This window comes from Leptonotus elevatus, chromosome 10 (genome assembly GCF_054856555.1).
Source record: "Leptonotus elevatus isolate MCC_2025b chromosome 10, RoL_Lele_1.0, whole genome shotgun sequence".
NCBI lineage: Eukaryota > Metazoa > Chordata > Actinopteri > Syngnathiformes > Syngnathidae > Leptonotus > Leptonotus elevatus.
Genome location: NC_141248.1, coordinates 10,148,751 through 10,171,818, shown reverse-complemented (window position 1 = coordinate 10,171,818; position 23,068 = coordinate 10,148,751). Strand labels below are relative to the sequence as shown.

Sequence of the window (23,068 nt, the reverse complement as noted above, 5' to 3'; positions counted from 1 at the left end):
TGAACGCACTGATCATTTTTCCCCTCATATCTTAATGCCGTTGTAAGCACGCTGCTGAAACGTGTCATATTGTAGTCTATGATATTGTAGCCAGTGGGTTTCTTAACCGGAAATGTCGTCATTGTGTGTTCACCGATTGTCGCCATGTTCAAAAACAGCGAAGCTTTATTGCGCGTTTTGGATTTGTCCAACGATGTTTAAATAAAGAAATGGATCGTTTGAATAAATCAAGGTAAAGGCAATCACTGAATGAGAGCATCATCTCTGGTGCTACCGTGCGTGCGGTCGCAATTTGTCACCGTAAATCTGCTTTCTCCACCACGGCCTTAACCATTGTAGCCCTTCTAGCATCCGTAGCTATAGTTAGTTGGCGCTTAATCTGGGGAAACTAGATAACCCTCTGGATAACTAAATAACGGGCTTTATTTTATACACCATGTTCCCTGTACATGTATGAAAAATGCGCTTTTGCATCTCTTTACTAGTTAATTACAGTGAACCCTAATTCGTAATGTAGCAGCTGCCCAAGTGGATACATAAAAGTAAACACATGTCCTGTTATTTGCTCATAATGTTGGATTAAATAAAACGTCGAAGTTATGACCATTTAACAGAATCAATGTTCTCTATGTTGTCAAGGATAGAGGAACCTTCCTCCTCTCCGGAGCAGACAAACAAAATGACAGAGCTCCCTAACTACAGCAGCCAGTTGATGCAGCAATTGTGGGCCCTGCGGAAGGAGGGCCACTTTTGTGACTGCACTGTCCTGGTGGGAGACAACCCTCACCGCGCACATAAACTGGTGCTGGCAGCTTCCAGCATGCTTTTCAGGTAGGCTTCTATGAGTTTTAGTTTTACAGTCCTATTACTACCTCTCCCCGAGCCAGTTTACTTTGGTGGCCCACCCAAGTATTAATATGGTGTGGGGGAAACACGACTGTAATCCGCAGGTGTTTTTAATTTTACCGCACCGGGTTCCCACTACTTTCTTTTCCATAACAAGGGTGCGAATTGTCTCGCTCTTGTTCTGTCTGGCCTACTGTATTTGGGCTCACTTGCTTTGTTTTGCTCTGCCTGACGCTCTTGCGCTTCCTTTATAGTGCACCCCCTTGTGATCTGATGGATAAGCAACCTTTGTATTAGCCGCAGGGTTGAATGCAAGTGAAAAAAGTAGCGGGTTATAGTCCAGAAATTACTGTAATTAGTTGCAGAATAACACAATACAAGCGGAAAACTTACTGCGTTATAACACAAAAGTATTCCAATAAAACACAATAGTTATTAGGGTGTGCCCCAAAAAATTATTCTCATGAGAATCACGATTCTCATTTAGTATGATTTTAAATGTCCCAAAATCAATTTTATTTAAATTATTTTATACTGTCTTGCCTTTGTCTGTGTGTGCCTTTATTGGGAGCGCTGTTCATGTTGTACCCGATTTGGCCACTTAGGGGCAGTGTGGTTCCACGCGGTCTAATACACTGTTAAGTTGTAGCCACATTAGAGAGTAGAAGAAAAAAGTCACGATCAAGTTATTCCAATAAAAGTTGTTTTGTTGCCGTGTGGAGCCGTTCTTTTGAGTGATGAAAGTGCCGTGAGTAGCGTGCTAATTAGTATTAGCAAGTCAGACTGGAGTACAATTACAATTCCTTGCACATCTATAGATTGAAGCAAAAATAATTGTCTATCAAATCATTTTGAATCAAAAAACGCTCTTAATCGAAAATCGATTCTGAATCGAATCGCAGACCCCAAAATTGGAATCGAATCGAATCGTGAGACATTCAAAGATTTCCACCCCTAATAGTTATATTGTAATCTTAAATATTTCTATCTTGTCCCCTGGCGGGCTCCGTAAAATATCAACGGTCCACGAAGTTAAAGATTTTGGGGACAACAGCTTTATTTATATATATAAAAAATTGGGAAGGCATTTTGCCTAATTTGGACACATAGATTTTTTTAAATCCTGATTTCGGTGGGTTTTTGTGGCTGTTTTTGGTACTGCATGTCCAAGCCTACTCGTAAATATCACAGCAGGGTAATTCAAAAACACTCCAAAGACTTATTTTTCCACAGAGTTGAATTTTTAAGCTCCCTGGCCAATTGAAACGTGCCAATGTATTTATCTGTCTGTGTCCCTTTAGGTCGCTGCTGAATTTTTCTGATACTGTCTCCATCGACACCACTTTGGTTTCCTCGCAGGAGTTCGCCTCTCTTCTGGATATGGTCTATACAGGCAAACTCCCTTTGGGAAAACATAACGCCAGCCGCATCATCGCCGCAGCAGACAGATTGCAGATGTTTGATGTAGCCGTGAGCTTTAAAAATGCCCTCACCAACATTCTCAACCAGCAGCCCCTCGGCTCCTCCCCTTCTACACAGAGCCCAACCCTCGCCCTGGTCAACAAGCTCCAGAGCCCAAACCCTGAAGTTTCAGTTGCTTTGCCCATGAAGGACAAGTTAGCTGAAGCGGGGATCCAAGTGAAGGACACGTCGGGGACAATTAAACGTGAAGATGATCGTGAAGTTTCAATGGAGCCTTCATGTAAAAGAGTCTGTCCAGAGGTTTCAGAGTCTGCAGGTCAGTTTCCAATGCTTGCATGTGGATTAATGTGTGTGCGTGGGCACGTGTGTCTTTTAAGGAACCGTTTGTATTCAACATAGTGTTGAGGGACATTGTGTAGTTGAAAGCTATGCACCACAGCCAACTGCGAAAACAAAAAAAGGAAATAGTATAAATATAAGGTTGCATGTTTTCATGTGTTCAGGGCCCGAAACAAACAAAGCCATCACAGAAAGTGTTGTCGAAGACAATGCAACAGCCGCCAAAACGACACCGAGTTTGTTGGAGCTCTCGTCTCAGCTGACCGAGGAACTTGCCAGTGTGCCAGATGTTGTTCAGCTCTTGAGCCAATCAGCTCACACCTGTCTAGATGAGCAGGAGAGACAGGTATCCATCCTCCGTTAGATCACACTGGAGCTATTCTTACACAAACAGGTAAACTTATCAGTCAACCTTGCCTGATGCTCTTCTGTTTCCATGAGCTCCAGTGTGAACCAAACAAGGACCGATTAGAAGGTTAGGGATGGACGGGATTCTCGGCGCCGATATTTGGCATTTTGAAAATATCGGCCTTTTTAGGAATCTGAAGGCGGATAAAGCTGGTATTTCACTGAGCGGTGAATGCTTGCGAACGTAGCGAGTTTAGCGTTTTCAGCAGGGTTTGTAAGATGTTCACAGTTTTTACTATTCCGACCATTTTTCACGATCTGTGAAGTTTTGAAACCTTTTACGAACCCTGACGAAAACCCCAAATTCTCTAGTTCCACATGCGTTTGTCGCTCAGTGTGATATACAGGGAACTTTTTGTTTAGGGATTTATTTAAATTTCCATTTTATAAAAAAAATGATGCTGACACTGGGAACGCAGTACAATACTATTGAGTACAACTTTTCTCATAAAAAAAAGGATGTTAAAAAAAATGGGTGGATGGAATGGATTAATTTCATCTCCACGGGGAAAGATATGCGGTAAGTGTTTTGAGACTAAACTAGTATCTCAAGGTTCCACTTCATTTTTTTTGCATACTAGAATTTTTGAGAGAGAGCTTCAGTTGACTTTATTCCAGTGCTTCCCAATTATTTTTTCCCCTCCTCAAAAAAAAGAACATATTTTGCGCGCTCTCAGCCGCGACTATAAATAATATCATTTGTCTATAAAATTGTTATATGTGCAGTACGTACACCTCTGAGTGCCACTGCCACCTACTGCAGCGGATCTGCAATGACACTATTCTTGTATGGCAAAAAAATAAAAAAATATGTTCCCTGAGTTCACACGTGCTTACCCTGGCTTTGAGCAACCCTGCCCCATTTGAATATGTCGGACCAAAACCCTATACCTCCAAGATAGTCACTTTTCACGAGACCCCAAAACGCCATGTTTGTTCAACCATTAACATTGCATCATGAAATAGATTAAGCCATTTATCACACTTTAAATTGGTCAATCATCGGTAAAAATGACATCAAAAGTATAGACTTAAAAAAAGAAATAAAAAAGAAATACATGTATGCAAAACTGTGACTTATGAGGTTTTGTCCCAAAGCCAGCAATATCGACCACCGCAAGGGCAATTTGAAGTTTACCTCGCAACACATGAAAGAAATACTCCATAAAAACTACTTAAAGCTTAAGTACAATTTTCAAATCGCAAATGCTAAAAAATTTTGGGGGGCGTAACTGTGCTTAATTTCATTGGTCGGTAGGTTGTATTTTTTTAAATATGTTTTTATTTTATTTTATTTTTTTACAATGTCTGGATATACGCTCATGTTTAGGAAGTATAGCCCACGTTTCCGTAATCAGCGTGATAAAGCCACCGCTTTTTTGGGGGTAGAACACCACAAAATAATGACTAAGGCTTCGCACAAAACAATGAAAGCAGAGCAGTTCTTTAATGGCACTGTTTTCTTTTCTTCTGACAGTTAGTATGCAATTGCTGTAAAGAAGCTGACCCGCGCTCAGTCGTGAGTAAGCTGTTGGACGAAGTGGAAAAGGGATGTGTTAGCGAGCAAGCTGTCGTGAAGCTGCTCTGCACTGTCCAACAAGGAGCTCCCTCCACCTTCCCTGCGTCGTTGCTCTCTCAGCTGGAGGAGTTGGAGAAGACGACGCAGGATCCAGATGGACGTCGGACCGGAAGCAAAGCAGCAGAAATATTATGTGAGCAAACGCACCACTCGAGCAAAAATGGTAAATAGAAATAAATAAATGTCGCGTTGGTGATGATGCTGATTATTTTGTCTTAACTTCGCAGCTGACTCCGAAGTAGAGAACAGCAGCAGTAAAAGCGGAATGAACCAGGAGCAAAGCAACACAGACGAGCCTGAAGTGGAAGAGGAAGATGCGTCGTCTTCATCCTCAAAGTCTTACTGCTGTCGCTGGTGTAAGAAGAGTTTTGCCTACAAGTGCCGCGTTAAGGCCCATATGAAGCGCTGCCCCATGTCCAAGAAGGCTGAGCTGCAGTGTCCGCAATGCCCTGTGAAGCTAATCAACCGGCGGGCTTTACAGGCTCATTTGGCTCAGGCTCACCCAGGTACTGCAGGGGACAAGAAGAAGAAGAAGGTAGCCTGTGACATTTGTGGGCGGACCTTCGCACATCCATCAGGTGCATTTCTGCGCTGCTCATTTTTTATTTATTTTTTGCCTGCATCTTGCTCTATATAACAGCTTGGGCTGATTGATTAATTCTAGAGCTGTCAAAATTAATCGATTAATTGACAAGTCATCGATAATCAAATTAATTGACAACTATTTTAATAATTGAGTCATCGTTTGGAGCCATTTTTTAACTCATTAACTGCCATTGATAGCTATAGACGTCAAAAATTAATTTGAACTATTTCTATTAGTTTAATATTTTTTTCCACTTTTCTTAACAAAAGTATGTAACCTAGATTTTTTTTAATTGTACATTTAGAACAGATATAAAAATTTTAATCACGTCAGGCGATTACAATTTTTTTATTGTAATTAATCGCATGACTTCAATAGTTATCACGATTAATCACACATTTTTTATCTGTTATAAATGTACAATAAAAATTGTTTCTAGGTTTTCATACTCTTGTTAACAAAAGTGGAAAAAAATTTAAACTAATTGAAATAGTTAAAACGAATTTTTGACATATATAGCCGTCAATGGCAGTGAATTAGTTAATTAAAAATAGAACAAATCCTCTGGTTTCATTTTGTTGATACCAACAGTAATCGTTCACTGATTTCTGTAGTCCTTCAAGAAAGGAGACTGATTACTTTCTATGTTAAATCAAAATAAGACATTTGCAAACATCTGTTTTTACTTTAGAAAACATTGGCCGGACTAGTAAAATTGTTTTATCACTATACAAAGTTCGAAATCAATACCAATCACTGGTTAACTCCTTTGCTCCCAAAAATGTATACAAATACTTTAAATTTTAAATATTACCATGCTCCCAAAGATGTATTTATAAGTTTATTTTTATTTTTATGCTAGAGCAGTGAAAGTTATGAGATTTAACTTTCCAAAGAGGCCTATTATTTATCTTTTCAGCATACTTCCTTGACACCAATTCCTTCTTTCCTGTTAGTCACGGCTTTGGTGCCATCTTCTGGCTTTTTAGAATAGTTTCTGTTTTTCAACATTCCATTATAGTATGAATTCATTATTATTATTGGTTTTTTTACTTATGGTTTTGTAACACTCGCATGAACTGGTTAGGACAAAAAGCTTCGTTTTCGTTTAATGTCACGCTAGCCTGTTTCTGCTCGGCTCAGGTATGATTTACCACAAGCGGACGGAGCATTTTGAGGAGAAGCCGTACGCCTGCGAGACGTGCGGCGCCAAGTTTCCCGCCACCTCCTCTTTGAAAAATCACATGCGGCTCCACACAGGAGAGAAACCCTACCACTGCAAGCACTGCGACATGAGCTTTCGAGTGGCCGCCGCGCTCACCTACCACACCAAGAAGAAACACTCGGAGGGTGAGGCGCGAACACACGCCGGGGCGCTAACACGTCGCGTCTGCCGCTGGGATCCAAACAGGGCCAATTTTGTGACACGAATTCATTGCCATTTCTTAAACTGTGCCTTCTGTGTCGTTTTAGGCAAGATGTACGCATGTCAGTATTGCAAGGCTGTCTTCGCCCAGTCGATCGAGCTCACGCGGCACGTGCGGACACACACGGGCGACAAGCCCTACGTGTGTCGCGAATGTGGAAAAGGCCACAGCCAGGCCAGCGGCTTGACTGTCCACTTGCAAACCTTCCACAGTAAGAACACACAAACGAATGTCGCTTTCGTCATGGGTCTGTCATGCTCTTCAATTAAACAACGTACACACGCTTGTGTGCGAACTACTCGTGAGGTAACATTAGGTAGCTAATGTGATCCGATGCAATTCGTCATTATGCATTTGCAAGGATGGTAAACAGGCATGGAGCCAGGATTTTTTCTCTCCCGGGGCTAAAAAGGGGGGGGCTGGACCGATATGTGATCGATTTTCATGATTTCACTTACTTGAGAGGTTCTCTCCCGTTTCTAGTGTTTAGAAACGTGGAATTGCCAATTTGGAATTTTGACTGGCAAATATGTTTGAACTAGGGATGCTCCAGGGGAGGTCACCATAACATAGTGAATATTAGTTTCACATTTTGTTAACAAGAGTATAAAAACCTAGGACAAAATGTATTGTACATTTAGAACAGATATAACATTTGTGATTACTCTTGAGTTAACTAGTGAAGTCATGTGATTAATTACAATAAAAAAAAGTATTCGCCTGATGCCCCTAATTAAAAAGAAAAAGAAAAAAGAACACATATATTATAAAAAAATTAGGGCCGTCAGACGTTTACATTTTTTAAATTGTAATTAATCGCATGACTTCAATAGTTAACTCACGATTAATCACACATTTTATATCTGTTCTAAATGTACAATATTTTTTTCTCTAGGTTTTCATACTCTTGTCAACAAAAGTGGGGGGAAAATGTGAAACTAATAGCAAAAGTTCAAATGAAGTTTTGACGTCTATAGCCGTCACTGGCAGTTAATGAGTACATTTCTTTTAGACAAGAAAAAATAATGAGCAGCATTTCCATAGGCTCAATACCGTGCCATGCTTCAAACATTGTCATAAAAGCTGACACATTATGCCTCCCGGACATGCAGAACAGCTTTGTGAAACTCAACATCGACACAGGACTGACATCCGAGCTCCATATATCACTTGTAAAACGTACACTGGACTGGAGGATGATGACGATGATGATGATTAAATTAGTGGTGTTTTTGACCATGTTCCCCGAAAGGCAAAGCTCTGTGGGTCGTGACCGAAAGAGCAAGATCCCGGATACAAGCGGCCGAAATGAGTTTCCTCCGCAGGGTATCCGAGCTCTCCCTTAGAGATAGGGTGAGAAGCTCGGGTATCCGGGAGGGACTCGGTGTCGAGCCGCTACTCCTCCGCGTTGAGAGGAACCAGTTGAGGTGGCTCGGGCATCTGGTTCGTTTGCCTTCTGGACGCCTTCCTGGGTGAGGTGTTCCGGGCATGTCCCACCGGCGGGAGGCCCCGGGGACGAACCAGGACACGCTGGAGAGACTATGTCTCTCGGCTGGCCTGGGAACGCCTTGGGATTCCGTCGGAGGAGCTGGTTGAAGTGGCTGTGGAGAGGGAAGTCTGGGCTTCCCTGCCAAAGCTGCTGCCCCCGCAACCCGACCCCGGATAAGCGGTAGATGATGGATGGATGGACATTACAGGCTGCAAACTTTACATCGCTCTTGAGCCGACGACGTGTTTGTTAATCTCTGTGGTGCCACGTGTCAAGCGAGGGGGGACGGGGGGCGGGAGCGTTGCCACAACTGCCATGAGGCTGGTCTGGCAGCCATTCCGATCACGTACTTTTTTACAAATATCGGCCGATCATGATCGGTGGCCGATCAATCGGAGCATCCCTAGTTTAAATGTGTATGTATTTACATAAAAAAAATAAAAATAAAAATCATTTAGCCTGTATTACACAGTTATGTTTATAAATTAAAATACTAATTTCGTATTCATAATTTTTAAAGTAATCACTGCGTATTTGTATTTTTTTAATGATTTATCATTATGTCTGCATTACAAGATTTCCGTTGATCAATTTTCCCATAATGCCACGGAGTATTGACTTTGGCATTTGCATACCATGTAGCATTGCGGGGGGAAAAAATGAAGAACGGAAATCTTTATAACAAATTGTGACTATGCAATGTTTATTATTTACTTATTTAATTTACAAATGTTTGGGTGGAATGTAGGTGAAATGCTGAAATTGCATGCGCAAGTTAGTCAGTACCCCGTGGCATTCGAGAAAATGCTATTTTTAGCATTTAGCCTACAAGTACGTTTGAAATGGACTCATCTGGTGCTCTTTCAGGAGTTGGACACGACTCATTTGTCAAATCACAATCTTCCTTTTTGCAATTGCAATATGAGTCATCATTTCACCCATTCGCAATGTTTATTTTTGATTTTTTTCCCCCCCTGCTTCCCGTCAGACATGTCGCTGCCCCTCAACTGTCAGAAGTGTTGCATCAGCTTCCAGACTTTAGAGGAGCATCAGAAGCACATCGAGGAGCTCCACGTCAAGCTGCTGCACAAGTGTCCCACGTGCGATAAAGTTTTCACCAGTGCTCCATTGCTGGAGAAACACAAGTCCGTCCACACTGGAGTCAAGCCCTATGTCTGCAACCTTTGCAATAAATCTTACCAGGTAGGACGGGCTTCTGACCTCGTCTGACCTTTCACGTCGTTTCTATTAAGCGACTGGACTTGATGATGACTCGAGTACTTCCGTATTGTAACTGTTCCCTGCGTGTTGCCACAGCAACTGTCGGGCCTGTGGTACCATAACAAGACGCAGCACCCTGAAGTGTTTGGAAACCAAGCGCAGCAAATGAAGAACCTGGTTCAGTGTGACGTCTGCTTCAGGTTCTTCCCGTGCGCCTCCAGCATGGCCAAACACAAAGAAGCGGAACATAAAGGTGACAAATATTTACATCAATAAAAATCAGGGTCAAAGCGGCATACGGCGCTTTCGGCACGTTTACAATGCATCACAGTCACCCATTCGCAATCCAACATAAGCTCGATTAAAAATTCAAATAACGATAATAAGTCTGATATTTTTTTGTTTTGTTTTGTAATTACGAAAGCGTCAGAAAACAGACTTGGTCTTATCGTCTTTACAGTTTTTCTCCAAATAGCTAACTCACGGTTAATTACAAATGTTATATCTGTTCTAAATGTGCAATAAAAAAAAATCTAGGTTTTCATACTCTTGTTAACAAAAGTGAGAAAAAAATGTTAAAATAATAGAAATAGTTCAAATGAATTTTTGACGTTTATAGCCGTCAATGGCAGTGAATGAGTTCATTACAATGTTGTATGTCGACTGTGGTAAAGGACTTTTTGTTTTAACACCTAACCATCACTTTTGTTTTTCTTTTGTCTCTCTTTCTTTCTTTCTTTGCTTCCTTGCCAGGTTCCGCGGCATCCACCCTGCACTGCGCGCTCTGTCAAGGCGCGTTCGGTGGGTCCGAGGAGTTGCAGGAGCACATCTATAGCCAGCACTCCACGAGCGCCAACAATTTCATCTGCCCCCTGTGCACCCTGGTCAGCACCTCCCAAACGGAGCTGCAAGAGCACCTTCTCTCCTGCCACTTGGAAGCCCAGCAGGCACAGGAGGAGGCTGGCGAAGACGCCTCCGGCTCACACACTGTAAGAGCTCCGTTGGATGTCACACAATCACATTTGGCCTTCACTCCCAAAAACGTATTATGTTTTTCAAATGTTTTTTTTTATGCAAGAGCATACAGAAGGCTTTGATGCAGCCTCTGACATGAATAGGTGGCTTAAAGCAATGGTAGTTATTTAAAATTAAAAAAACGGCCAGCAGGTGGCAGCAGAGTACAAGAGATCAACCAGGGCGTGTTGCAAAAAAACTATTTCCCCCCCCCGCTGTTTTAAACAGATTTGTGAATAATGATGAAACTTGCTAATGCTAATTGCTGCAAAACAGAAATAGATATAAATATATTTATTTTTCCTGATGAAAGAAGAGACTCTAATCTTTCTTTTGGTAGGTTCCGTGTTTTTATAGCAATAGAACACAACATTCCGTGGGCCTTGCAAAATCAGTCCAAACCCAGTAAAACAGTCGGGAGCAAAGGGGGTTGCTTCCGTGAAAATGGCTAGGAGTAAATGAGTTAAGAACACATCCAAATGGTTGGTACCCCCTTGTTAATGAAAGAAAGACTCCCACTGGTCACAGAATGAACTTGAATCTGACAAAAGTTCAAAGATTAACCAATAAAAATCAGACATGCCTGTGTTACTTTTGCAGTCATTGGGTCCCGGGTTCGATCTTTTGTGTACCATAGTTTGAGCAGTTGAAAGCTAATACAGAATTGATGTGCTTGGAACACTTGATGGCGCCATAGAGCAAATGAAGTGCCATGAAGCTGGAAAGCCTTAATGATTCACAAAGCTTCATTTTCTTATCACTTAAATGGCCTCCACACTCACAACGGCGCTGTTAAATAACACCCAAAACATTGACTTTGTAATTCTATTCAAACTACAAATTATTGATTCTTATTCGGGGTGTCAGGCGCTAAAAAATTTTTTTTAATCGAAATTAATTGCATGACTTCAATAGTTAACTCACGATTAATCGCAAATTTTATATCTGTTCTAAATGTACAATCAAATGTATTAAAATACATGTAATAAAATTAGTTTTCATACTCTTAACATAAAATAATAAAAATGTTAATCTAATGGAAATGTGACTGCATCTTTTAGTCATTGCTACAGTAATTTCATAAAAATTCATAAAATTTAGTTAAAATCAACTCATTCACTGCCATTGACGGCTATAGACGTCAAGAATTCACTTGAACTATTTCTATTAGTTTCACATTTTTTTCCACTTTTGTTAACAAGAGTATGAAAACAATTTATTTACATTTAGAACAGATATATAAACAATAATTAATCGTGACTATTGAAGTCACGCGATTAATTACAATTAAAACATTTAAACGTCTGACACCCCTCATTTTTAATAATCGTTTCTTTTTTTTAATTAGGGGCATCAGGCAATTAACATTTTTAATTGTAATTAATCGCATGACTTCACTGGTTAACTCACGATTAATTAAACATTTTCTATCTGTTCTAAATGTACAAAAAAATCTAGGTTTTTATACTCTTGTTAACAAAAATGGAGAAAAAAATATAAATTAATAGAAATAGTTCAAATTAATTTTTGACGTCTATAGCTGTCAATGGCAGTGAATGAGCAATTTGATCTTTAACATGAAGTAACTTGTGAAATTCTGCACATTTTTAAAATTGTTAAATACAAGTTGACTCCAATCTCAACAAATATATGCATTATTATTAAGTTGATTACTGCTCAATTTTGATGTGGACGGGTCTTCTGCGTTATGACTGGAATTCCCCCAATACAAGTTTTCCAAGTATTAATCATTAATCACGTGTTGAAAACAAAATTAGTGGCGTTAAGGGAACTTTAAATTAACTCAAAATTAACCCACTCATTTCGACACAACTAGTTCTTCTATACACATTTAGTTGTCAATTTGCCAAAATGTCAATGACATCCCAGAATGAATCCTACATGCATTGTTTGTGGAAAAGAATGTGACCTTTCTTTTTTGGGTTGCCCAATCAGGTGATCACAGTGCATGAACCCGAGGGCGAGGCGGTGCAGCCCGCCGGCTGTGAGGACCCGCCGCAGCCGTCTGTCACCCAGCAGGTGTTTGTGGCTCTGGCAGGTGAAGGGGAAGGTGACTCGTCAGGGGATGTGGTGGAGGTCAACATGTATGAACTGCTTAACAATTCGGTCACGTTCATCTGTGAAGCCAACGCGTCGGATATTTAAGCTGCTTTCTTTCAATCTCTGGGGAACGACTTCTTCAAAAGCCTCTTCAGAATTTAACTCATTCACTGCCATGAATTCCTTTTTTAAAAGATGATTAAAAATGAGGGGCGACAGGCAAGTAAATTTTGTAATTAATCGCATGACTTCACTAATTAACTCACGATTAATCGCAAATTTGATATCTGTTCTAAATGTACAATGAGAAAAATGTCTAGGTTTTCATAACCTTGTTAACAAAAGAGGGGGAAAAAATGTAAACTAATAGAAATAGTTCAAATTAATTTTTGACGGTTTAAGCCGTCAATGGCAGTGAATGAGTTAAGGGGGGGAAATTGCATACAAACACATTTATCATCCATTTCTAACTATGGTTTTAACTGTAATATTTGAATTTGGAACATTTCTGCCTTGCCTTGTTAAAAACGTGAGTACGACACCGTGACAAGAAATGGAGGCAAGCAGCCGGATGCAAAAGGAAGAAACATGAATTTGCACTGAACTTAACACAACTAAGGTCTGTCAGTACAAGAAAACGTTTCCACAATACTGAAAGGCACACAGACAGCCCCCGAGCTGTACAATTGCATTGAGTCAAAAATAGCAAACAAATTAATTACTATTCACTAGTAAGTGATGTCCAGAAATTCTACAAATGGCACTATTCTGCAGCAACATAAGGAATATGGCTGGCAAATTTAGAGATAAAACCAAATGTACTGCAAGATTGCAAGACATTGCTTGTCACGGTTTGTCAAAAGCACACAAAATAAAGGGGGGGGGGGGGGCAATTGATAAAAGCTCTCAATCTATTTAAAAAAAAAAAAGAAGTGTTTTGGATGTTTGATTTGCATATTCAACATTTGTAATGTTCTGGCAGCATAAGGAAACCATAATCGTATCCAACATAAAAACTATGCAACCATCATTTCTGTTTCAAACCAATTTAAGTTCATATAAATGAGGTTGGATAATGTTAAAAGTGGCTTGTAAAAAAACCAAAAGCCTGATTAATTGAGGTTCAACAGCAATAAATAACAGCACATAAAATGATACCTTGCACGTTATTACAGACATTGTCAATTAAGAATAAAATTGGTTCCTTATAAATTTGGTAGGCCAGTCTTTATTTTCTCTGAGTTCAATTTTATTTGTGAATATATTATCTCTGAGTGTGGCTGTAGTGGTTGGTTTTGATAATTGCAGGGGAAAAAACGGGTTATTCGACATTGTATTTGTCATCTTTGAAAGAGCATTTTTGTCAAAGTTGCAATTTTTTTCATTAAATGCTTGAAGACGTGATCCTGGTGTTCTATAGATGAAGCTTTTCATGTATTGAAGTTTGTTGCATTCCAAAGATTTTTCCACATATAGCAACATGACCACTTTTTCCATTTTTTGTAAATACTTTGTCTCCATCCAATCCCATTTCACGGTCCTTCTCCTTATCAAGCCTAGTTTCTATATGAAATGTGTTCGATTTATCCAAGTATGTTTGTTTTCATGAGATTTTTTATATAGATTTATGCCGTGAAAATGTGCATTTCCTTCATTGTCAGTTCAGGCTTCAAGGATGTAAACGGATTGCTCATTAAAACAATTTAGTAGCGCTGTCTTATACAGTGAGTCACCAAGTGCCGCTTGTAAACTGTTCTGTGATGGCACCCACCCATACACAAATGTTCCAAGTGACCTTTGGCATGCGCAATGGGATGAACAGTTGTACAGTACAGTACTGTAGATTTAAAATGAATCTGAACAGTGAAGTGCAAATACTTGAGTAGTTTTTGTCAGTATTTTGTACCTTCCTGAGTGTTTATTTTTTAGACGACTTTTTACTTGTATCCGTTACTGAACACTTGTTACTTTTGTTTTTAAATGCATGAAAACGATTAAAATACTAGACCTGGAACTTCTAGAAGAAAAAGCAGCCGTCACGTCTCCTGGCTCCGCCAATCATATGAAGCGTTTCACACGGTCTCCTACATCCCAGCTTGTGATTGGCTCTACGACACGCGAACACACATGCAATTGGCTAGAATAGAAACGTAGATATGAGGTCAATGCGCGCTGGCACAGCTTGATAAGCAAGTCAGAGTCAATTGGCCGAGGTACAGTATGCCAATGCGAGTGTTGGGCCGCGGCCTGTGTGTCGCAGCAGTGGCCAGAAACGGCCGTGGCATCTACACCACATATTTCAAATGGGGTAATGCCACGGACTTCCTAGTTCCGGGTTTTACACATCAGCGCCGTTTCTGGCCGTGTTCCAATCGCGCGCTCCCGTTCATCGCCGGGAGCGCGTCTCGGCTATCTGAAATACTTCGGACACTGAGACAGACCCGAGCAGCCTCGCACCAGTCGACAGGAACGCGCAAACTAGAGGCACAAAGGCGAGAAAAAGCACGCACTGGGACGCGGCCCACACGTCGCAAACCAGAAACGGAAACAAAGTTGATAGGTGAAAACCCGGAAGTCCCGCCTCCTCCGTGGCATATAGTCCATTGATGTAGGAGGAAACATCCAGTAAAAATAATTGTTACTTCTACTTGTACATTTCAGACCCTGTACTTTTTCTTCTTTTGAGTAATTATTTGAGTGAGTACTTTTACCAAACTTGTTTTTTACACAAGTAATTGTACTTTTACTCAACAATGTCAGTACTTTTCCCATCTCTGGTGATATAATGGTTAAGGTGGACCTGACAAGTGTGACATGTGCAAGCGAGCTAAACTTGTGTACTTGGGTTGTTCTGTAATATCACACAAACACTGATTTTTTTTTTTAATAGCAATTGTGATTATTTTCCCACTTTGTTCCATAATGAACAGCCACCGTAAAATGGGTGTGGCTCACAAATTAATCAGCATTTCTTCTTTTTGTGTATGCAGCAGTCAAGCAAAAGAAAATGCTGTAGGTCAAAATGCAACACTGTAACTTTGTGCTTATTTCCGTACATATTGAAATATATTAAGGGATTTGTCGTACCTAAATGTTTATTCAACCACATTTGAAATATTGAAAATAAATAAATACATGCTTTCAGATATGTCTGCGATTAAAGCCCTTTGTTGACATCCTCACACACACAATATATATCAACAAATACAGTAATACAGCAGTTTGAATGTTAAATTCTTAATTGTTGATTAGAGCCAATAACTAGTGATGCAGAAATGAAGCCTTTGCAATATATATATATATATTTTACTCCTCTAGAGGGTGCTCTTGCTTCAAAGCACCGGTTCTTAAAACTGGTTTATATAATATATAATATATATATATATATTATATATAATATATATATATAATATATATATATATATTATATATAATATATATATATGTATATAATATATATATATATATATTATATATTATATATAATATATATATATAATATATATATATATATAATTTATTTTTGAATTATTTTTTTGTATCCATTTTTAATTTTACTTTTATTTTATCTTTTTTTTTAATTTTACTTTTATTTTGTCTTTTTTTTTTTGCCAGTTTGGGTCCTTCATATGACACTGGTAGGGTTCAGTACATCCAACAAGGTTAAGACCCGCTCACTCCACCATTGAAAGGCAGTTTGTAAAAGGCGGAGCCCAACCCAAGACACGCTTAGGACCACCCCCTCATTTGAATAACATTTCGACTTGACAGACCATCTGCAGCATGAAACAAATACATGTGAGAGCAGAGCGTTTTTATTTATTAATATTAATTTATTTTTGTATTTATTCCAACATTTATTTTTTTGAATCTCGTTTATTTATTCAGGGATATATTTTTTTGTTTTTATTTCCATTTTTATATATTATTTTTTTACATCAGTTTTTATTTTCACTTTTAGTCATTTTTAATTTTGCCAGTTTTGGTCCTCCATATGACGCTGGTGGGGTTCAGTACATCCAACAAGGTTAAGAACCACTGTTTTAAAAGAAAGACTAGTGCAATTGCATCTTTATACCAAGAGTGCCATCTAGAGGTGTCAAAAAATATTGCAAGTGCTTCATTAAGCTTCATTTGTCCAACACTACTTAACTGATAACGCCTGTAGCTGCTTTAATGACTGATCGGCTCTTCGGAGTACGTCACCCAAGTGGTTCCACCTTAGCTGCTGATCTTCTTATGAGGCAGGTAACTTTTTGTTATCTGGTTCATCACTACCAGAGCAGGAAAGACCGGCATCAAGAAGGTGGCCCACCACGCCAACCCCTTGATTATGGCCTGGTACCAGTCAGAGAACATGGCCGCCATGACTGTCAGCGTGGCCAGCAGGTACACCACCAGGCCACACGTGACATGATATAACTTCAACCTGGGCGGGGGGAGACGCAGCAGCTTGGGAAAGACCACGCAGACGCCGCACGCCGCTTGAAGCGCGGAGGCGGCCAAGGTGCAGACGCCGAGCCGGCCGTGCCACGTGGCCAGGTGGGCGGAGTCGGAGAGATTCTTGCTGGCCACGATGAATCCGAGGCCCGTCGTTGCAACCATCAGGACCAGAATCTGACACAGCCAGTGCAGGCGCACTTTAAACTTGCGAGGCTTGCAGCAGCAGAGGGACAAATCCGGTGAGAAGATCAGGATGCCTTCTGTCAGACACAGGCAATACTGAGACAACAAGGAGGAAAAGAAACAATTAGCCAAATGCACGGTTGGCAAAAGCATAATTCTACACAAAACATTTTTAATCCCTTTTATTCTTTTCTTAATTCCCAATTTATTTTATCATATTGTCTTTTATTTTTGCCTTTTATTCAGTTTTCTTTTAGCCTCTTAACTGTTTTTATTTTGTTTGTTTTTCCTGGGTGCCTTTCCTCGCATGGTTTCTCTGTGCCCCGCCATGTTGTTTTTGTTTAGTTTTTTTCTGGTGGGAGCGGGTGTGTGTGTATGTTTTTTTTTATTGTATTGTTTTAACTGCTTAGCACCTTGAGTTGCATTTCAAAATTTCTCCCAAAAACCGTATAATACGTTCTATTTTAAATATTGCCATGTTCCCAAAGACGTATTTATACGTTTTTGTTTGTTAATAAAAAAAATATATGCTAGAGCCTACAGAAGGCTTTGGCGCAGCCTCTGAACTGAAGAGAATGCTTGAAGCAATGGTAGTTATTACAAAAAACGGCCAGCAAGTAGCAGCAGAGTACAAGAGATCAACCAGGACCATGTTGCAAAAGCTCTTTTACCCACTGTTTTAAATAGCTTTGGGAATAATGATGAAGCTTAGCTATATTCTAATGCTAATTGCTGAAAAACGGAAACAGAGAGACTCTAATCTTTTTTTGGTAGGTTCCATGTTTTTATAGCAATAGAACACAATATTCTGTGGGCCTTGCAAAATCAGTCAAAATCCAGTAAAACCGCTGGGAGCGAAGGGGGTTGCTTCAGTGAAAATGGCTGGGAGTTAATGAGTTAATTACATGAAAGGTGCTATATAAATAAAGTTTGATTGATTGACTGACTGACAACAAAAACAAAGGGATTGGCCTTGCTGTTCCAATACTTTTGGAAGCACCTTACAGCATGAATTGTGCCTTCACAGATGATAAATGGTACTTCATTTATATTGCGTTTTCCCACTTTGCAGTATTTCTGGGCGTTGTTGACACATGGCTTTTTGTTTTGCATGGTCAAGTTGTATCTCCAATTTGCAGAGATTGGAAATTCAGGTCCAGAAAGTAAAAACTCTGCCACAGTTTGGCTTTAGGCGCAGGAGATTCTACTCTACTGGCAGGTAAACGAACACCGACAGTCAAACTGTGGCAGGGTTTTTACTTTTGGGACGTTCCCACCTCTGCCAATTTGTAGATGTAGTGACAAACGGTGTTGACCGCCAAACGTTTTCTCAGTCACAATCCGTAACATACCAGTTTTGAGGGATCAAAGGTCATGGGCATTCAATGGTGGTTCTTGGCCTTGCTGTACTGCAGACATTTGTCCAGATTCTAAAAATTGTTTGATATTATGGACCATAGATGATGAAATTGCTCAATTCCTTGCAATTGTACATTAAGAAACATTATTCTTAAACTTAAAAACTTTTTTTGCAGTCCGACTCATCAGTCTTTTGTTGCAGGCATTAAATTCAAAGTAAAACAATACTTGCAACTAAAACAATAACATTCATCAGTCTGAACATGAAAAAATTGGTCTTTTGAATATTTTGGTTGAAAAGCATTTGCAAATCATTGTACATTATTTGTACAATAAACATCCCATCTTCCTTGGAATTGCTGTTTGCAAATGATCTCATCAGGTACACATTTTACCCAAGAAAAGCATTTACTGTACTGTAGTGACAATAATACAGTACTGGCATATTACTGTATTCACATCAATAACACCGCAAAGAATAACATTAAAATACATTTTGGACTACAGTATTTTTTCAACGCTGCTCAAAAAGGCCGATAGGTGGGAAATTGCCAGTGATGGACAAATGAAGCTTCATGAAACCTCCTCTAGGTGGCCCTCTTGGTTTAAAGATGCAATGGAAATGGAATCAATTTCCATTGCACAAGCCTTTATCGGGTCAGTTTGTAACATAATACGCCGTAGCTGACTCTTTGCTATTCAACAAAGTCATTAGGTTATCACCTTGATCTATTATTCACAAGATGGGAACAAAGACTGGAGAGTGTGACGCCTGCGCTAACCGCTTACAGGAAAGCTAATATTGAACTGGACAAGTTGCTCTGAATTTCAACTCTACTATGCTGTTGATGTATTTATTATAAATAAATAGTCTATTTGATCCCAGCAATAATTGTTCATTCATACAGCACATTTTTAAAGTAAGAGATGTGTGCGTAAGTAAATATTTATTATGAAGTCTATAAACTTACCGCAAAAGCCATACATAAGGGATGCCAAGAAAAATGACCTGGAAGACAGAGAGAACTGGGTTTACAATTTCATATAATTAGGGTTTTTATTGCAAGCTAGAAAGCAACCACATTATTACATACATGATTTATTTTTAGTTTCACTGTCAAGAGGAAAATAACTGATATGGACATAAATATTCATTCATCACCACGGCTGCAGTCAGTAGCACATCAGAGACATCATGTCTCGCTTCTTCCACCAACGCCACGAGATCCCTCAAGATGGTAAGTAACCCTGGTCCTCGAGAGCCACTGTCCTGCCTGTCGTCCATGTCTCCCTCCACCAACACAGCTGATTTGATGAACAGGATGGTTATCAGTCTTCTACAGAGCTTGCTGATGATTTGATAATGAGTTAGCTACGTTGGAGGAGGGAGACATGGAAAACAGGCGGGACAGGGGGTCTCGAGGACCAGGGGTTCCCTACCACTGCTTTAAAAGGGAGGCCATACAGGTACATGGAAGGACACACACACATTTTGGCTTGTTTGAAGTCTTCAAAGACAACAAGGTGGATAAGCCTATAGTGTGTTTTTCCACTTTAATCTTGAGGTCAGTAAATTTGATTTCTATTGATATTTTTTTGTGTGACAGCACAAACAATGGAAAGAAAGAACAATGTGTTGTTTTAATGTTTCCTTTTTCTTTTAGCAGTGTATATTAGCAATATATATCAATATAATGTTCCGTCATCATTTGCCACCTTCTTGTGTTGGAGCCAAGAAAAGAAAAAATAATCACTAACTCAAAAATTGGCCAGGGTATGAATAATTGTGGAACTGCATTGGAACTGAATAACTGCATTCAGACTTTAAAAAATGTCATTTAAATGTGCTCTGGACTCAATTGTTTAATTTACTTTTTACTTTAGAGACTTGAGACCTCAAATACAACACCAATAAACCAGATCGAAAGTTCATACAGGACGAGCACAGGTAAGAAAACCAGGCCTCAACAAAATCGAAACCATAAAGGGATTGTTTTAAACCCGATTCATTTCATTTCATTCGGGGGGGAGTCCGGTAAACCGGACCGACTGAGTCGTGTTGACGTCGTCCACTCACTGGTTCCGGGTCTTGACAGGACGGAGATGATGATGGTCAGGCTGACGCCAATGGCATGAGCCGCTATCACCGCCGCCTTCCGCATCCAAGCATAAAGCCAGAAGTCCCGCATCCCCAGCCCCTCTGCCACGGCCACGGAGCTGTACTCAATGTCGGACCGCATGCCGCCGACACTTGCTCCGGCTCCCGTCCGACGGTTACAACTGATCGCCAAGGCTTTGAACGCTCCAAGAACTCCATAAGCATTGCACTCACTAGGGGGCGGTCCCGAATGCAAAACAAAGGACCTCCAGGTTTTGAGGCTTTTAAGTAAGCATTAAGTAAGGCATTAAGTATTCCAAATAGCAATACTTTCCAAATTGTCGTATTACTCGCGTTAAAATGTGTTGTATGCCGTGACTGAGAGGGCAAGCCTTTTAGTCAAAGTCGTAGCGACAGAAACATCTTCGTGTGTGTTTATAAATAAGATGTCACAACAAATCTCACGGCCCGTGAAGATTGTATCCACGCTTCGGCAAAAGTTCGTCTTTCTATGTATAAATGATGCAAAAATACATCTCAGAAGCATTTCACTTCCTGTTATTGACTCGACGATGGTTCTTCTGTTGAGTTTAACGGCTGTTTGCAAACTTTAATAGTGCATTACCGCCCCCTATTGATCTGCAGTAGTTAGTGCTTTGCCTCGTTTTGTTATTCGAGTTCATTACTCAAGTAGACGTACTGTATCGATATAGGGCTGAAGAAGGCTCCTAGATGTTGAAGTATCAAGTCGAGATTTTTTTTTTTTTATGGTTTGAAAACTACCTTAAGGCCATGTAGTGGATATAAAGTAGAATGGTTTGTGCAATTCATTTTATTTATGTATGCTTTTGTGTTATTATATGTAGCCCTAAAGTAATATTTTATTCTTTTATATGTCGACAGAATATTATATTTATATTTTCACATTTAGAGGTTAAAGGTGATACTGTCAATTATGCCAGTTTTCCCGTCAGCACTGTCAGTCCTAAAAACTGATGCAGTTGACAAAACTGAATGTATTTTTCCTCAACAACAAAAATGGATTGTAAATGGTAGCTTGCTGGATTTTACTAAATTGCTAGCTGTGCCTTAATGACTTCAGTAAAAAGCCTAAATTCAATTCAGTGCTGCTTTCTTGTTTTTTTTACAGTTGAAAGGAAAGACGGAGTTGACATGTTCCAGCTGTAAACATTGTTTATCTAAATACCCAAAAGAAAGTAAAACTTGCCAGAGCATCATTGCTTGTGCCGCATTCAGCACAGTCAGGAGGAGGAAAAGTGTTGTCGGGGATACAGTATATGCAACTATTTAAAATTAATCATCATACCACTACCAGACTACTGGTTGCTGGAACACAGAAGGAGCTCTTTGAAGGAGTAAATGAAAAGGTCAAAGTACCTAAATACTCACTATGATTTGGATGATGAACTTTCCAAGTATATCTCACTTGTTTGTGCTACTTTGGTTATTACCGTGGTTACCGTAGATTCCAGCTAAAAAAAACAATTATTTGGTGGGCATTGTGAGTGTGGATGGATGTTCGTCTCCTTGTGCCCTGTGATTGGCTGGCAACCAGTTCAGGGTGTACTGCCCGAAGCCAGCTGAGATAGGCTCCAGCACCCCCCGCGACCCCAAGCGGTTAAGAAAATGGATGGATGGATTTGGTGAGCTCAATAGTGCAAGAAAAATGGGAGAGCCTCAAGAAAAAAAATACAAGGTAGTTTGACGAACAATATAAATTAACTGTTTATCTTATAGTATGTTGTATTACACACCGTTGTTTTGCTTCCAGCCGAGCCAGAATTTTAAACTACAGCAGCTTTGACAATGTTAATATAAATACAATAAACAAAAACAAAACGGCTCAAATGTCTTTATGTACAGAACATCTGTAACAAATGAAACAAAATATCACAAGGCATACAGCTAGTGGCTAATTAATGAAATTATTAGGCCTATAAGCATGCAATATTTTCTGTAATTCAGTATTTATTTGACATTTGGATTATATTTTAGAATTTAATATCGCTATGATCCTTGTTTTTTGTTTTTTAGGCCACAGGAATTTATTTTTGCATTTAGTAGCTCCAATTAGCTTTGACATGTATTTCGATTTCAAAACTTGTTCAAATGACCTTGTAGCCAATTGCGTTCATACCATCAATGTGTCTCAAGACATCTTAAGTTATGTCTTAAAACATATTTTTGAAACGTCTTGAGATGTCTTCTTAAGTCAAGACATGTCTATAAGATGTGTCTATAAACATGTATTATAGACATTTTGATAAATCAAGATGAATATAGTGATAAATCACCAAGTATGGAAGCATGCATATGCTTACAGTTTTTGCAAATGCTAAAACGCTAAAATGACATGCATAGCACAATTCTTTAAACAGACACACAGACAGCAACACCTGTTCGTTATATTCAGAATGCAAAGTGTGTTATGACCCTCGTCACTTACCGTAGTCTAGGCGGGAGACGCTAAGGATGTTGGGAATTGGTGTTCTTATGGAAAATACTGTATGCCGAGAAGACGAGCATGATGGCTGAATAAACGGCAACTCAACGGCACAGTCAAGCGTCCTTA

The 23,068-nt window shown here is 39.6% G+C and overlaps 2 protein-coding genes across 4 annotated transcripts; one reads left to right on the top strand and one right to left on the bottom strand.

The window, feature by feature from the left end:
• Positions 1 to 131: 131 nt before the first annotated feature.
• On the top strand, positions 132 to 15,538 carry zbtb40 (zinc finger and BTB domain containing 40). Of its 3 annotated transcripts, none has more exons than XM_086087851.1 (12): positions 132 to 232; positions 645 to 831; positions 2,148 to 2,584; positions 2,772 to 2,953; positions 4,493 to 4,727; positions 4,822 to 5,172; positions 6,324 to 6,530; positions 6,654 to 6,818; positions 9,085 to 9,299; positions 9,414 to 9,570; positions 10,071 to 10,306; positions 12,288 to 15,538. In XM_086087851.1, exons 2-12 carry the CDS (start codon positions 680 to 682, stop codon positions 12,495 to 12,497), a joined length of 2,547 nt encoding a protein of 848 aa, XP_085943977.1. In that variant the 5' UTR covers positions 132 to 232; positions 645 to 679; the 3' UTR covers positions 12,498 to 15,538. The 3 variants fall into 3 exon arrangements, with proteins under 3 accessions (XP_085943977.1, XP_085943975.1, XP_085943976.1); XM_086087849.1 differs by having other exon boundaries at positions 134 to 232; positions 640 to 831; XM_086087850.1 differs by lacking the exon at positions 132 to 232 and adding an exon at positions 255 to 542 and having other exon boundaries at positions 640 to 831.
• Positions 15,539 to 15,919: 381 nt separating this feature from the next.
• On the bottom strand, positions 15,920 to 21,071 carry cyb561d1 (cytochrome b561 family, member D1). The gene is made up of 3 exons (XM_086087448.1): positions 20,455 to 21,071; positions 19,349 to 19,386; positions 15,920 to 17,114 (listed from the first exon to the last, which is right to left on the bottom strand). The coding sequence occupies exons 1-3, from the start codon at positions 20,615 to 20,617 to the stop codon at positions 16,614 to 16,616; spliced, it is 702 nt and encodes a 233-aa protein (XP_085943574.1). The 5' UTR covers positions 20,618 to 21,071; the 3' UTR covers positions 15,920 to 16,613.
• Between the last annotated feature and the right edge of the window lie 1,997 nt (positions 21,072 to 23,068).